The following is a 13264-nucleotide window of genomic DNA, read 5'->3' as shown; positions in this document are numbered from 1 at the left end:
AAAAAAATACAAAAACTCTTTGTTAAACAGTTTATTCCATTTTACAAGTGCATGCAAGCAGTCTGTAATAGAGCTGTCAGCTACTGAGTCATGTGTGGAGATGCACAAGTTATGGAATAGGAAATTTAAAGGCTAGCACTGCCAGTGCATGAGACAGTGATAGAAACAGACCCTGTGCTGTATCAGTTGGTGTGAGGACTCTGTGTTTCACTCTTGCAAAGCTAGTAAAGAGAACCAACTAAGACGTAATTTGGCCGCGCCATAGCTCAAGCGGTTAGTCACTGGCTTCCCACTGTGGTGGCCTTGATCCTGGGTCTGGTCAAGTGGGATTTGTGGTGGACAAAGTGGTGCTGGGGTAGGTTTTCTCCGAGCACAGTTTCCCCTGCAAATCTTCATTCCATCAATTGCTCCACAATCACCCTCACCTATCATCTGGGGCTGGTACAAGAGGCCGGAAGTAGCCGCAGTACAAGGGACTTAGTCCCACCCCACTAGCAATAAAAAAAAAAAGAAGACATAATTTCTTAATTCTTTGACTGTGGAATTGATTCTAAGATGAAGTGAAAGAAAGAAAAACAAAGCAAATTGCGGACATTCTGCTCAAGCATTTCTTCCGTAATGTTAAGAATGTTGTTCATTTGATGCAGTATTTATATTTTGCATGCTGTTTTGTTGTTGAAAAAAGGTATAAGTGGCTTTCTACACATCAATTTGATAATGAAGCTAATAAAATCAAGCAATAATTAATAGAAAATCAGTATTGTTATTGTTTATATTCTTTACCACTACATGTTTCTTTTACGTGGATTATCATTAGGTGGTTGATAAACACTAGAGACTACCATGCACCTACAGCACACAAGTCTTTTTCAACGGTAACNCCCCGGTCAAAGTTTGACACTTCTCTGGCCATTATCTCCGTAACCGTTCAACTTTGGACATAGGTGTTTTGGGTTATATCGGCATACTTTAACATAAGGAACACCCTCCCGAAGTTTGGCACATTCCTCCTGGGACACCCTGTATATATATATTGTACAGCCTCAAGCCTTTATAGGTGTAAATAAAAGCAAGAAGAATGCAACAGGTAAAAAGGCAGTCACCCAACCACTTTATTCCCACCATTAAACAAGCAGTTCATATTACAAGCACATGAACACACCCATTTAATCGTACATAACCAAAGGCTGATCATTTACCCCAATTTATTTTTTGATATTTACTCTTGCCACATTATATAAACCAGTGTCATACCCGAAACCACAGCCAACCTCATTTTCAGTTTACATGATTTTAACACTTACTTCATTTTATGACATATCTTCATTGTGAAAAACGAATCCATTTTAATTTGTAATTTAACATTATGTAGTTCATGTATGAACCATCCAATGAGAGTCTATATGACTGAAACATGTGGTAAAGAATAGCAACAATAAAAATTAATATTTACCTTTTATTGATTTTTTATTTGATTTTGTTAAGGATTTTATTAATTTCAGTAGCAAATTGTTGTGCAGATGGCCATTGATTCAGTCATCATGTCCTACATGAGGTAAACTGTAAAGATTAGTGTACAGAAACAGAGTGAGAGACTAATTAATATTGGACATCTACTTTCAGTGGCCTGTGGAGAAACTTGCATGTTCAGAGAAAAGAAAAGCTGTGCAAAGGAAACGACACCATAAAAAGATGGTTGAAGCATACAACAGTTTTGAGAGCATTTTCCAGGTAATAAATAGCTAAAGCATTGATTTGAAATTTTGTAGATATAAAATGCTTAATTGTCTTCAATCCAAGATGAACTTCAATTTAAGATGGCTTCTTAAAGTGGGGTTGAGAATCATTCAGAACAGTACTCAGCAAGTTATTGTAATGGACAAAAACTGAACTAACGATGCATAGAACTGTGTTCACATCATGCCATTAGTTCCCATTGGAGTCAGTTCAGTGAGGTCCATATCTTTATAATCTGCCTCCCATCAGTGGTGGCAGAACTGTCTGGTTCAGGAGGAGACAATTCAGTCAGGAAAGACAGCAAAAGTTTGTACTTCAGTGAAAACCACTGCCCTTTTTGCAGACTCAGCCTGGAATATCTGCCTTTTCAGTAGACACTGACAGTGCCTTCATGTCTGCATGCTCACTTATGCTTTTGTTTTTATAAATTGCTTCAGTAATATTGAATTTAATTCCAAATACAATTGGCATTGGCCAAAGGGAATTTTTATAATAAAATAAATAATTTTATATTTCATATTGTTTGAACATTTCAATTTTGTGCGTGAATTATGGGGTTTTGGTGGGGGAGTCCTCCCACACCTAGGTCTCACATTCATATCTAAGTCTCCTGACTGGTCCCTTGACATTTCCTAAACAAAATTTTGTCTCTTTATTGTTTCCCCCCTCTCTTTCTCTGAACCTTGTTCATCCCATCATTCTTGATTTAATTGCCTCAATAATGAGCTCATCACTTATTTATTTTGTGTTACTGCCTCACTCTTCAGTCTCTTAATTTAAGTTCCTTTCAAAATCTTTGAAGTATCACAAGTTCTTTGTGTAGGTGCTGTACATTTTGATTTAATACTTCTTGTTTGGGGATATGCAGTAGTGTAGTTGGTTGAGAGGCTATGCTACAAGCCGGAAGGTCATGGGTTCAAGTCGCGATGAGGTCATTGGATTTTTTTAGCCGCACTATGGCCCTAGGGTCAACTCAGCCTCTAACAGAAAGGAATGCCAGGAATTAATTAACTAATTTACGTGGGGATTAATGCGCGGCCGGCGCATAAGGCTGACAACCTTACCGCCATCTTTGAGCTGATTGTCTAGATAATGTGGGACCCCCAACGTCTCACAACCCTATGGGCCTTCACAGCCTGGTACAGGGATCGCTTTACTTTTTTGTACTTTTACTTCTTGTTTATAATATCTCAAAGTTCAGGTCCATCTCCAGAGCATGAGTCCAGCTGTCAGACCCAACATGTAACCTTATAGTTGCACGTGTTATTTGGAAATTGAACAAGAAACTGCAATTAATGAATAATACAAAATACACACACAAATACTACTAAAACGTTTTTACTATTCCACTGATTTTATGATTCCAGAACATTCAACTGGAGCTCCAGAACTGTGCCTCTTGTAATGATGCGGTTGAGGAGGTGGTGTTGCTGATAGGGGCCACCTCACGGAGCCCACGGGAAGTGTATAGGATCGTAGTGCCACCCGTTTCTTGCATGGAGACAGACCAGAAACAAAGTGAAAGCAAGATTCTTCTAAACTTAGTTCGGTATGTAACAGTCTTCTTTAATTCCTCACAGTCAGGGTAGCTCAGTCAGTATAGTGATTGGGCTACACAATGGATGAAGGGTTTGATTACAAGTAATGATAGGCTTTTTTCTCTTCACCATATCCATATTACCTCTAGGGCCATCATAGCCTCCTATGCAATGAGGATGAAGGCCAGTTAAATTTTGAAGCAGTAAAGTGCAGCATCTGACCTAAATCTGCATAACACCAGGTTAAAGTGTTAACGATTTTGTTAAATTTGAGCATTACATTCTGAATACTGTACAGTATCATTCTTTTGGTTCATACACTTTTAATAACTAGTACTAGCAAACTGAACCTTGAGGCATCTTCAAATAATGGTATTTTAACCTGGAACTATGTTATTATCTTAGTAAATGGGTTTAAAACCGTGACAATTTCACATGCATGTTTTGTTACACCAAATCAGTCCATAAAAGTTCCTCTTAATTTTGTATGTGTTCCAAGATGGAATCTGGAATATTATAATCTTCTTTGCCATTATCATCATTTAATATAGCATCATGAAGAGTACGGTCATTATCTTTATTGTCACTATCACAGTGTAAATCTATTGCAGTTTATTCAGCATCGCTTTCCACTAACTTCAATTTGTTCCTGACAGAATAACTGATTATTTTCTGATTGTTGATGCTATAGCTTCAGTCAGGAATTAGTGTTTTGTGGCTACTAGGTCAGTTGTATTCATGACAGTTGAGACGTTCACATAAAAATTTTGTTCTTCTCTATGTAGAGCACGTTACTGTTCATAATAGTTCTTGAGTCTGACTCAGCTTCCAAAAATAGATAGGTGTTGTAATAGTTACAAACACCTTCATGAAAGCAGCCCACGCTTCACCATGTTTATGATGCAATGAACCCCTGCCCAGAATTGGAGTATTTTATTGGTCAATTTACAGAACCAGTTCCAGTTCCAAATTCTTGACAGGACCGATAAGGCCTAAGGCTATAAAGTAACACAACAGATGGTGACCAAGAGAACATATCTCAAAGTTACCCCCCCCCCAACAAGTTGATTGTTTAGCAGTGCTGTCAATATTGAGAATATATATTGTTGGATGACAAGATGGTTAATGAATATGGAGCAGTTGGTGGAATGAGATTTGTTAGGGGAAACTGAAGTACATAGAGAAAACCTGCCCCTGTGCCACTTTGTCCATCACAAACTCCATTTGATTGACCTGATCTGGTATAGAACCTGGGCCTCTGCAGCATGCATCTGGAGATAAACCACTTGATCTATGACACAGTCCTTCGCAAAGTTATATACTCTGATATACACGGTGTGTCCAGGATCCATTAGGACTCCTCTCTCTCTCTCTCTTTTGCCCTGCAATGCCATCTGTTGGCGAGTTGTGGCATTAAGATTCTTGAAGTTTCAGCTGTGGCTGTCTATAATTTCAAAGCGCAAGCATCGCTGCATCATGTGTTCTGGCATTGAATGTAACTACTGTTCTGACACTCATCAGAAAATGGTGGTTGAAGAGAGAGCTAATCAAATTTTGTTTGAAGTTAGGCAAAACAGCCGGAGAAGCGTACGAAATTATGAAAAGTGTGTACAGTAGTGATTGTTTGAGTTGCTTGAACATTTTTCGATGGTATGCTGTATTTCATGATGGCAGGGAGGACATTGAAGACACTTCGTGTGCATCAAAACCGAGAACAAATCGCATTGAAGAAGATGTGAAAAAAGTGACCAAAATCCTTGCTTTAGACAGATGTGTTTCTGCAAGACTCATCAAGGAGCTTTTGGGAATACAAAAAAGTACTGTGCATAAAATTTTGACCGTGTATTTAGGCAAACGGAAGGTTTGTGTGCGGTTTGTACCCCACACACTGTCAGGCGATGAAAAACATGCTAGAGTGGAACACTGCAAAAATATGTTACAGTTGACCCAAAATGATACAAAATTTACAAAATCGATTGTTACAGGTGACAAGATATGGTGTTTTCAATATGAGCCTCTCACAAAGCGACAGAGTGCAGCGTGGATGAACCCAAAGCAGTCGAAACCAAAGAAAGTGCGCATGCAAAAGAGTCAAGTAAAGACACTGCTAACCGTTTTCTTCGATTCCAAAGGAATCATTCACAAGGAATTTCTGCCAGAAGGTCAAACAGTGAATTCTGAGACTATTTTGAATAAAAAGAGTGAAATTTTGAAAATCATTCACGTCTTGTATTTATAATGAACACAGTCCTAAAAGAACGTGGACACACTGTGTACGTGCCACAAAAATTTAAAGGTATGACTAGCAAAACATGATTTTAAAACTCGTTTCTGCTTCAGAAATTTTTTAAAGACATTTGACTCTGAGAAGCTAAGTGGAAGTTACAGCAGATCTAGATATTCGATGGCTGTACGTGCTAAATGTCAGGCATGCTGTGTACATCAAATAGTATTGAAGGGTTGTCTTGAGAGTTCTTCCAGCTTTTGTAATGTGATGGTTATCAGTGTTCCCATTTAGGTCATCTGTGAGATTGTTCCAAAGAGCAGTTACTGTAACTGTCATTTTGTGTTTCACTGTTATGGCACCAGTGGCCAGAATTTAACTTGGGAGTAATGGTTTTGATACTGTAAACAGTGCAATGGAAGGCCTGCCAGACTAGTACGTATGCCGTCACTGTAGTGAGATGCATGGACAGTAAGGGTTAAAATAGTTCAGGTTACTCTTGTGCTCTTCTCAACTCACCATTCGTAATCATCTTCTCATTTGTTATTCAAATCTCTGAAACCTCTACATTTAACATGGTGTCATTAAATTAATTTAAAGAATTCAGCAAGCTTGAAAATTGTCCATGCTCAGGAGATATATAAGTTGAATTGAAGTCTGATTAGATTCCATGTAGTCTGTATGCCTTCATGGCATGGTACAGGAGCAACTGTACCGTCACCTTCTTGATTGGATTTATGTTACCGGATTTTAATCTGTCTGCTGAGTTGTCTTCTGCAATGCATGTTTCCATACTTTTAATTACCCTTCCCTCTCTATATTGGGATGGATGAAGGGTATGAATTTAGTGCCTTGGTTGTTTGTGAAATTTTATATCAGTTTTGCTCAAGAATAGGTTACTTCAAGCAGTAATGCTTCAAACTAATGTTTATGAGGTAACTAGTTCAAGTCTCAACTTGGACAGCTTTAATTCTGACTAGTTTTTTGGGTTTTTTACCTCGCTCCACACAAATGCTTGACTTTAATTTTGAATTTAGTTCCTTGTTAATATAGTGTGGAGGTATGCTAAATATTTTGTTAACTTCTTCACTTTCCTAGATGTCTCGTCCTGTCAGAAGATTTGGAGGGCATGTTGGACCAGTCTCTTATCCCAACCAATATGTATGTGATGCTAAAGAGGAAGGAAGGCAGGCAATCAGAATGGTTTGTACCAAAGGATTCCTACAGTCTTCCATTTTGTGGACGCCAAGCCATAATATTGCTTAGTGAGCAAGTAGAGCAGCAGGTTGACAGTGACACTTTTTGTAAGAAGACAACTGGATCCCAACCTGGTGATGTACCAGTAGATACTGAGACACAGCAGGAGCCTCTGTTGGAATTTGGCAATTTACACATTGTTACAAAGTCTACACAGTGGTTTCAATCTCGTGTCTGTTTGAAAGGTTTCAAACACTGTAAGAACAGTGGGTTGTAAGTTAGTAGTAGTTTAAGGACAGAACACATTTCTACTTAACATTCTTTTCCTATAAGGAGGAAAACCATAAATTTCCCTTTCATAACACGATGTGTTACAGAGTGATCGAAAATCATGCAACTCAAGACTGATGCACATTTATTTACGTCAATAAAATTAAAGTTATGATGCTATTGCAATTTTGATTGTACAGAAAATTATAATTATGATTAAAATGTTGAAAATAGCCATCTTTGGTAATGTATTTGATTATTTTTTTTCTGCATGTTTGATATGACACAGTGAAGAGTCACTTGAGATATTTGAGAAGCGCATGTCACGGTATTTTGTTTCAGTTCTTGTAATGTGTGAAAGTTATTTTTGCACAATATCTTAAAAATTCCTGAAGATACGAGTCATGTGACTAGATACATGGAAGAGACACATTTGAGGAATTATATAATAACTAAAGAATTCTTATAACATTTCCTGTGTCAAGTTTGTGGTATGAATAATTGTTCTTTCCCGCTGGGATCAGCAGTTTCCAGGAGAGAAATTAATTGCTTGCTCAGTTTTTGGTAACATTCATCATCTATACTTTTGGTGAAGAAAACTGTACCAATTGTATGCTGATGTGCAACTCCACATCATACTTGGCTTTGTGTCCATGCACAGTTAACCTGGCTGATTAAATTGTAATGCAATATTATGTAATGCTTGACAGTAAACTCATGTTTGTGGAAAATATGTCCTTGCACCTCAGCTGTCCTCATGCACCCGGTGCCAGCTACACATAAACAATTTACAATTTGCAAAGGATAATGCACACTAACTGATAACTAATAATATGAAGTGAAGTTTGGTATTAGATACTCATCTAGTTGAGACATTCACTTCCTTCTATGGAGACTGAAGGTTTGTTATTGTGTTACTGGTCTTTATTCTAAGCCAGAGGAATGCAGCCCATAGCCACACATCTTTTTTCTTTAATATCCATTTTAATGTTGTCCTTCCATCTGCTAAGGTTGTTCAATAAGTAAGTTTCCCTAGGTCTTACAAATGAAATGAGAAGTCATTGCAGTGTTAAATATAGTTCATTTCTTCCGCTGAATTGTCAGTAGTTTTCAAGCTGATCCCTGAGCACATTGATGCATTTGTCCCAGTTTGTCGTGAGTTTGAAAATTCTGTCAGGGCAGAAATCTGGCTTTTGCATTCACAACCATTCACCATTCCTTCTTCATTACTGTAGAATTGGTGACCTCCTGAGTGTAGTCTCAGGGGCAAGAACTAGGGCAAGGTCAGTACTATGGGGTGGATTTTCTAGAAGCTCCCAGCAAAACAACAGCAGCAGCTCTTGTGTTTGGTGTGTGCTGTGTGGGGTTGTATAGTCATTTTGAATGATCACACATTGTGATATGTCCGGATCTCTCCAAATAGCAACTCGCATTGATAGTTATACCCCAGGACATGAATTCAGCATGAATGATTCCTTTTGCATCCCAGGGTGCAAACACCATAACTTCTCAAGCAGACTGAAACACTTGTGCATTTTTTTGGCTCTTCAAGAAATTTGGGTTTACACTGCATTCCAACCTGTTTGGTTTTATGAGTGAAATGGTATGGTTGGTTGCCTGTTGGTATGGGTTCCAGCAACTCCTTTCCTTCTTTAAACCATTGAAGGTGTGAAAGAGCAATCTTGGAATGTTGATTTTTGTTCTCTCCCATCATACATCTTGGCACTTGGACAACTCCAAGATGGGCAAATCTTGAATTCTCTCTCTTCACTTCGCCCCCCCCCCAAAATCCCCAGCTTCTTTACATATGATGAGTTTACACACATCCTTGGTGTGCTAGACTGATCAGTGTCATCATTCGAGCTAGGATTTTTATGTAGTATCATCATGCAAAATATGTACATAATTATGTAACAGAAACCTCTGAAATATATAGTAAAATATGTAACATTTATAAAGTAATATTTAGTTTTGCAAGCAACCTTTATTTACTATCTTATATCACAATCATGATATGTTGATGCACAATACTCGTACACAATTAGAATCTTTTCCATATTTTGTGTGGGTCATTGTTTGTCTTTTATGTGATAGAATGTGTTTGTAGGCTGAAAAAGGTCTTTCTGCATCGCAAGATGTCACTGGGGAGTATTTGAACAAAGGAATTTTCTCAGGAGCAATGTCTTCAGGGGATCTACATTGTCTCCATTAAGTACCTGACAGACACTTGTAAATGTTTACAATCGAGGGTTTCTTTTTAATACCACCTGCAACTTGGTGGACACACTTTCACCAGCCTCCCTTTTCACAACACTAAGCTTTTTGCTTTCATTTTTCATTATGTCCCTCGATTCTTGCAGAGGATGTCCTCAGGTTCCTAAATGTTTTACACACTCTGGAAGCCAACTGAAATTTCTTGGGATGTAGGCATTTGAGCAGGCCACTTCTGGATCGCTGAATGCACTCTGGGATTCACACACTGAAACTGTAGACTCAGATGGTAACTTGGATACAATTGATTTCACAGTTTCAGAGTGTTCCCTATAGAAGTTGACTGGTTCTATCCAGGTTCCTCATCTTGTTGGCACTGGTTCGAGGGCAAGAATCTGTCTGACAAGCGCTGCACTCAATGTGGGGCTTTCAGAAGCACTTTTTTTTGTCGTTAAAATTCATTTTTTCACTTGGGGGAGCTTGGCTCTAACCTCCTGGGCAACATGTTGCAGTCTATGAGGCAGGCAAGTAAAATTAATCAAATAGGGTGAAACAGTTTCAACACAGTTGCAGCTCTCAACGTATATGCCACAGCATCTGAATACAAAATTAGCACCTTCTCCTCTTTAACTCCGATAGGCCACAGTATTTTAAGCTCGTCGTACATAAATCTTGCAACAGTGGAATGATTAGTATGGTGCAAAAATTTGGAGCAGATGTTGATTAGAAGGAACTTCAATGTCTAACTTGCCAGCCACAAGGTTAGCAATAAAGCCACCCATGGGATCTGTTGTTTCATCCACAGCAGCCCATATAAAGGCATCTTGTATGTTACCTCTTACGTTTTCCAAGGTTTCTTCATAGTAGATAGACGGATAATACAGTAAAACCTGCGTTAAACGGACCCTTGATTAAACGGAAATATTTTCAGGTCCCTTGACTTTGGGGCTGAAAAAGATGTTAAATAACCTGGATTAAACGGAAACTGTCTAACGCGGACAACGGAAATCAAAATAAGCCTTCATACGGAAAATTTCCAGTCTTCCCGGAATGCATCGTTTAGAATAATTTTAGGCATCCTATACATTCTACAGAATTTTGTTTTCCTTAACTCTTTAAAATAAGCTTCTAATGGTACTGCACTACCTGCACTGAGATTCAGCAGAATTGTTTTCCCCTTCTGGAAATTGTATTCAGTAAGGGCTCTAGGCCTACAGTTTTACTTTAGTCTAGCAGTTGTCATCATGGCTACAAAGACAAGAGTTGTGCTTCATCTTAACACAAGATTAAAGGTAATTCATGCGAGTGAGTGAGATAAATTGTCTGTTAAGCAGATCATGAAGATGTTTAATGTCGGTAAAACTCAAGTGTATGAGATTCTAAAGAAGAAAACGGAAATTTTGAAGCGATGGGAAACTTCGCTAATGGAAAAATAAAAAGAGAATTTAAGAAAACTGCAAACGAAGATGTTAATGAAATAGTGTGGGAGTGGTTTGTCAGTGTGAGGGCGAAAAATCACCGGTTGTTGGGTCCTATGGTACAGGAATGTGCTAAAAAAGTAGCTGAAAAACTGGGGAAGACTGAATTCGAAGTATCTAACGGATGGTTAGAGAGTTTTCGCAAAAGACATTGGATAGTTTTTAATGAACTTTGTGGTGAATCAAGTGATGTAAATAGTGACACCATTGAGGAATGGGAAGCTAAATTGACATCCATAATCGAGGGATATGAACCTGAAAACATAGCGAACGGTGATGAGACTGGACTATTCTTCCACGTGCTTCTGAATAAATTGCTGTCTGAAAGGTGAAAAATGTTTGGGAGGAAAACTGTGCAAAGAAAGATTGACTGTTCTTCTATGTGGTTTTATGTCAGGTGAAATGGAGAAAACCTTAGTGATTGACAAGGCAGCAAAGCCATGATGCTTCCGAAACATGGACATACAGAAACTTCTCGTTGAGTGGAGATCCAACAAAAAGGCATGGATGACATCACAGATCATGGAGGAATGGTTAACGGCCTTCAATGGTAGAATGAAAATGCAAAAATGGCATGTTTTGTTCTTCTTGGATAACGCAACATGTCACCCCCATATCGAACTTTCCAACGTGTGACTTGCTTGGTTCCCTCCAAACACCACTAGTGTTTCTCAACCAATGGATCAGGGCATCATTCGGAATGTTAAGGTCCACTGTCGTAAATTATTAATGCAATCTTTGCTTGTCAATATAGATTCTACATCATCCACCTCTGAACTTGCAAGAACTGTCTCGGTTCTAGATGCGGTTATTTGGATAAGTCAAGCAGTAAAGAAGTTGTTACCAGAAACTGTGACCAAGTGTTTCGAAAAAGCAGGATTTTCTACGGTAGAAGTTACTCCTAGTGTAGAAAATGAGAATGACCAGACAATATTACATGAATGAAGCTGCTTTTNAAAAACCTGCTTCCATTGAAGATATAAAGGGCGCTCATATTATAAGGTAAGGTTATAAAACCACCTTTTAAGATCATTTTAGTGAAAGTTTCATGTTCCTATCTCATAGAATTTAAGAACAATGATGAATAAATAATTTTCGAGCAAAATTTAAATGGCCGGCTGAATATATTACCGCAGGAGACGCAGCCGCGGAATTTAAATTACCGCGTCAAAGGGTTAAAGGTACTGCAGCAGTTTGCCGTGCAATGGAATGATTCAGACATGCTTACTCTAATTTCTCAAGCTAAAGTCTTTGTGGAAAGTCAGGCAGCCAAGAGAGTAAACTGCATGCAAAAAACTCTGCTGGAGTTCTGGTAAAATTATAAAAAGTGAGTACTGCACTTTTTTCCTGTTCAGTGTAATGTTTGCATGTGTTCAATGGTTATAGTGTGAATAAATTAATGAGCATGTTGTTTTGTTTTGTCTCAAATGCGTTTATGTCCTGGTTTAGTAATTATAGTATACCTTGATTAAACAGAAACCTGGCTTCAGCACAAATTTTTTCTGGTCCCTTGAGATACCATTTAAGACAGGTTTTACTGTATTTTTGAAGTGAAGACTGGTCTGGAATACGTTGCTTACAGAACTTTTCCAAAAAGGACCGAAATTCAGGCATTTGGCTTTTAAACCAGGTGATGTTTGCAGACATAATTCATTTGCATGTATCCTTGGGGAATTTGTTTCTTGAAGTCAAAGATTGCTGCAACTGTGTTAAGAGCACTTGCCTCTTTGAAAAACTCAATTGTTTGCTTATTCTTTAGATATAACACACTTCGTATGTGTTGCTCAAACTGTGATTTCATGGAACACACAGAACTTTTGTTGCAAGCCAGACGTATTACGATTTTACTGTCAGTTTTGAAGGAATCGTTTTTTTTCCCCACAGATTTAGCTTTGGCGCTAGAGAGGATGCAACTGGTGCCATAACAGTATCAGCTACACAGACTTGAACTTAATTCATTGAACTGCTCATACAAAACTAAAACCACTTTAAAAAATTTCAGGACAAGAATGCAGGTTGTTAGGAGTGGACGAGTATGTTTCATGAGAAGGGAGGGGATTTTAACTGGAATTAGAAGAACAGCATTCAAATTCTTAGAAAAATCCCCAACACGCATGTCACACTAATGAGCAGAATTTCCTGGGGGTAGTAGTTTACTTGCTTTTACAGAAGAGACATTTCCTTGTGGATTTTTCCATCATTGCAGAAAAAGGCTTTTGGAAGGGCACAGGAGGCAGTTAGTAAGCTATTTAACCAAATCACACACTAAAAATGCTGGAGCAAGTAAAGAAAAATATCACCAGATATGTAGTTTTATGTAACATCCCAAGAAATATGTAGGAAATGCTGTAGCAGTGCTATTGTTTGTAATTACATTACTTAGTAAGAAATAAAATATGTATTTATATAAAAATCCTAGCTCTTGTGATCCTCATTATGGATGTTCATTCTACCATTTTCAAACTCTGCCCCATTTTCTGATGTGCTGCACATTCATTACATCATCACTGCACACCGCTGTCAATTTTCACTGAATTTTGACAGGAGAAACGTGTTTTGCCCATGAAAACTGAATCACACCTGAAATTCTTTGCAGGACTGTTTCCAGT

The 13264-nt window shown here is 38.2% G+C and overlaps 1 protein-coding gene across 2 annotated transcripts; it reads left to right on the top strand.

Annotated features, from left to right (window-relative positions):
• The first annotated feature begins 1629 nt into the window (after window positions 1-1629).
• LOC111867256 lies at window positions 1630-13036 on the top strand. 2 transcript variants are annotated; one of them, XM_023856935.2, is made up of 4 exons: window positions 1630-1731; window positions 3105-3286; window positions 6598-6702; window positions 12540-13036. In XM_023856935.2, coding segments are annotated over exons 1-4 (327 nt in total). In that variant the 5' UTR covers window positions 1630-1692; the 3' UTR covers window positions 12541-13036. The 2 variants fall into 2 exon arrangements, with proteins under 2 accessions (XP_023712703.1, XP_023712702.1); XM_023856934.1 differs by lacking the exon at window positions 12540-13036 and having other exon boundaries at window positions 6598-7199.
• The last annotated feature ends 228 nt before the right edge of the window (window positions 13037-13264 follow it).

This window comes from Cryptotermes secundus, unplaced genomic scaffold (assembly GCF_002891405.2).
Source record: "Cryptotermes secundus unplaced genomic scaffold, Csec_1.0 scaffold1270, whole genome shotgun sequence".
In the NCBI taxonomy this organism is placed as follows: Eukaryota; Metazoa; Arthropoda; class Insecta; order Blattodea; family Kalotermitidae; genus Cryptotermes; species Cryptotermes secundus.
This window is presented reverse-complemented; position numbering and strand designations above follow the sequence as displayed.

Excerpts from the sequence above, each read along its gene's own strand:
- LOC111867256 (XM_023856934.1), top strand. The coding sequence starts at position 1,693 with ATGGTTGAAGCATACAACAGTTTTGAGAGCATTTTCCAG. Across the intron at positions 1,732-3,104 it reads GTTTTGAGAGCATTTTCCAG|AACATTCAACTGGAGCTCCA; the intron begins GTAATAAATAGC and ends TTATGATTCCAG. Across the intron at positions 3,287-6,597 it reads ATTCTTCTAAACTTAGTTCG|ATGTCTCGTCCTGTCAGAAG; the intron begins GTATGTAACAGT and ends TCACTTTCCTAG.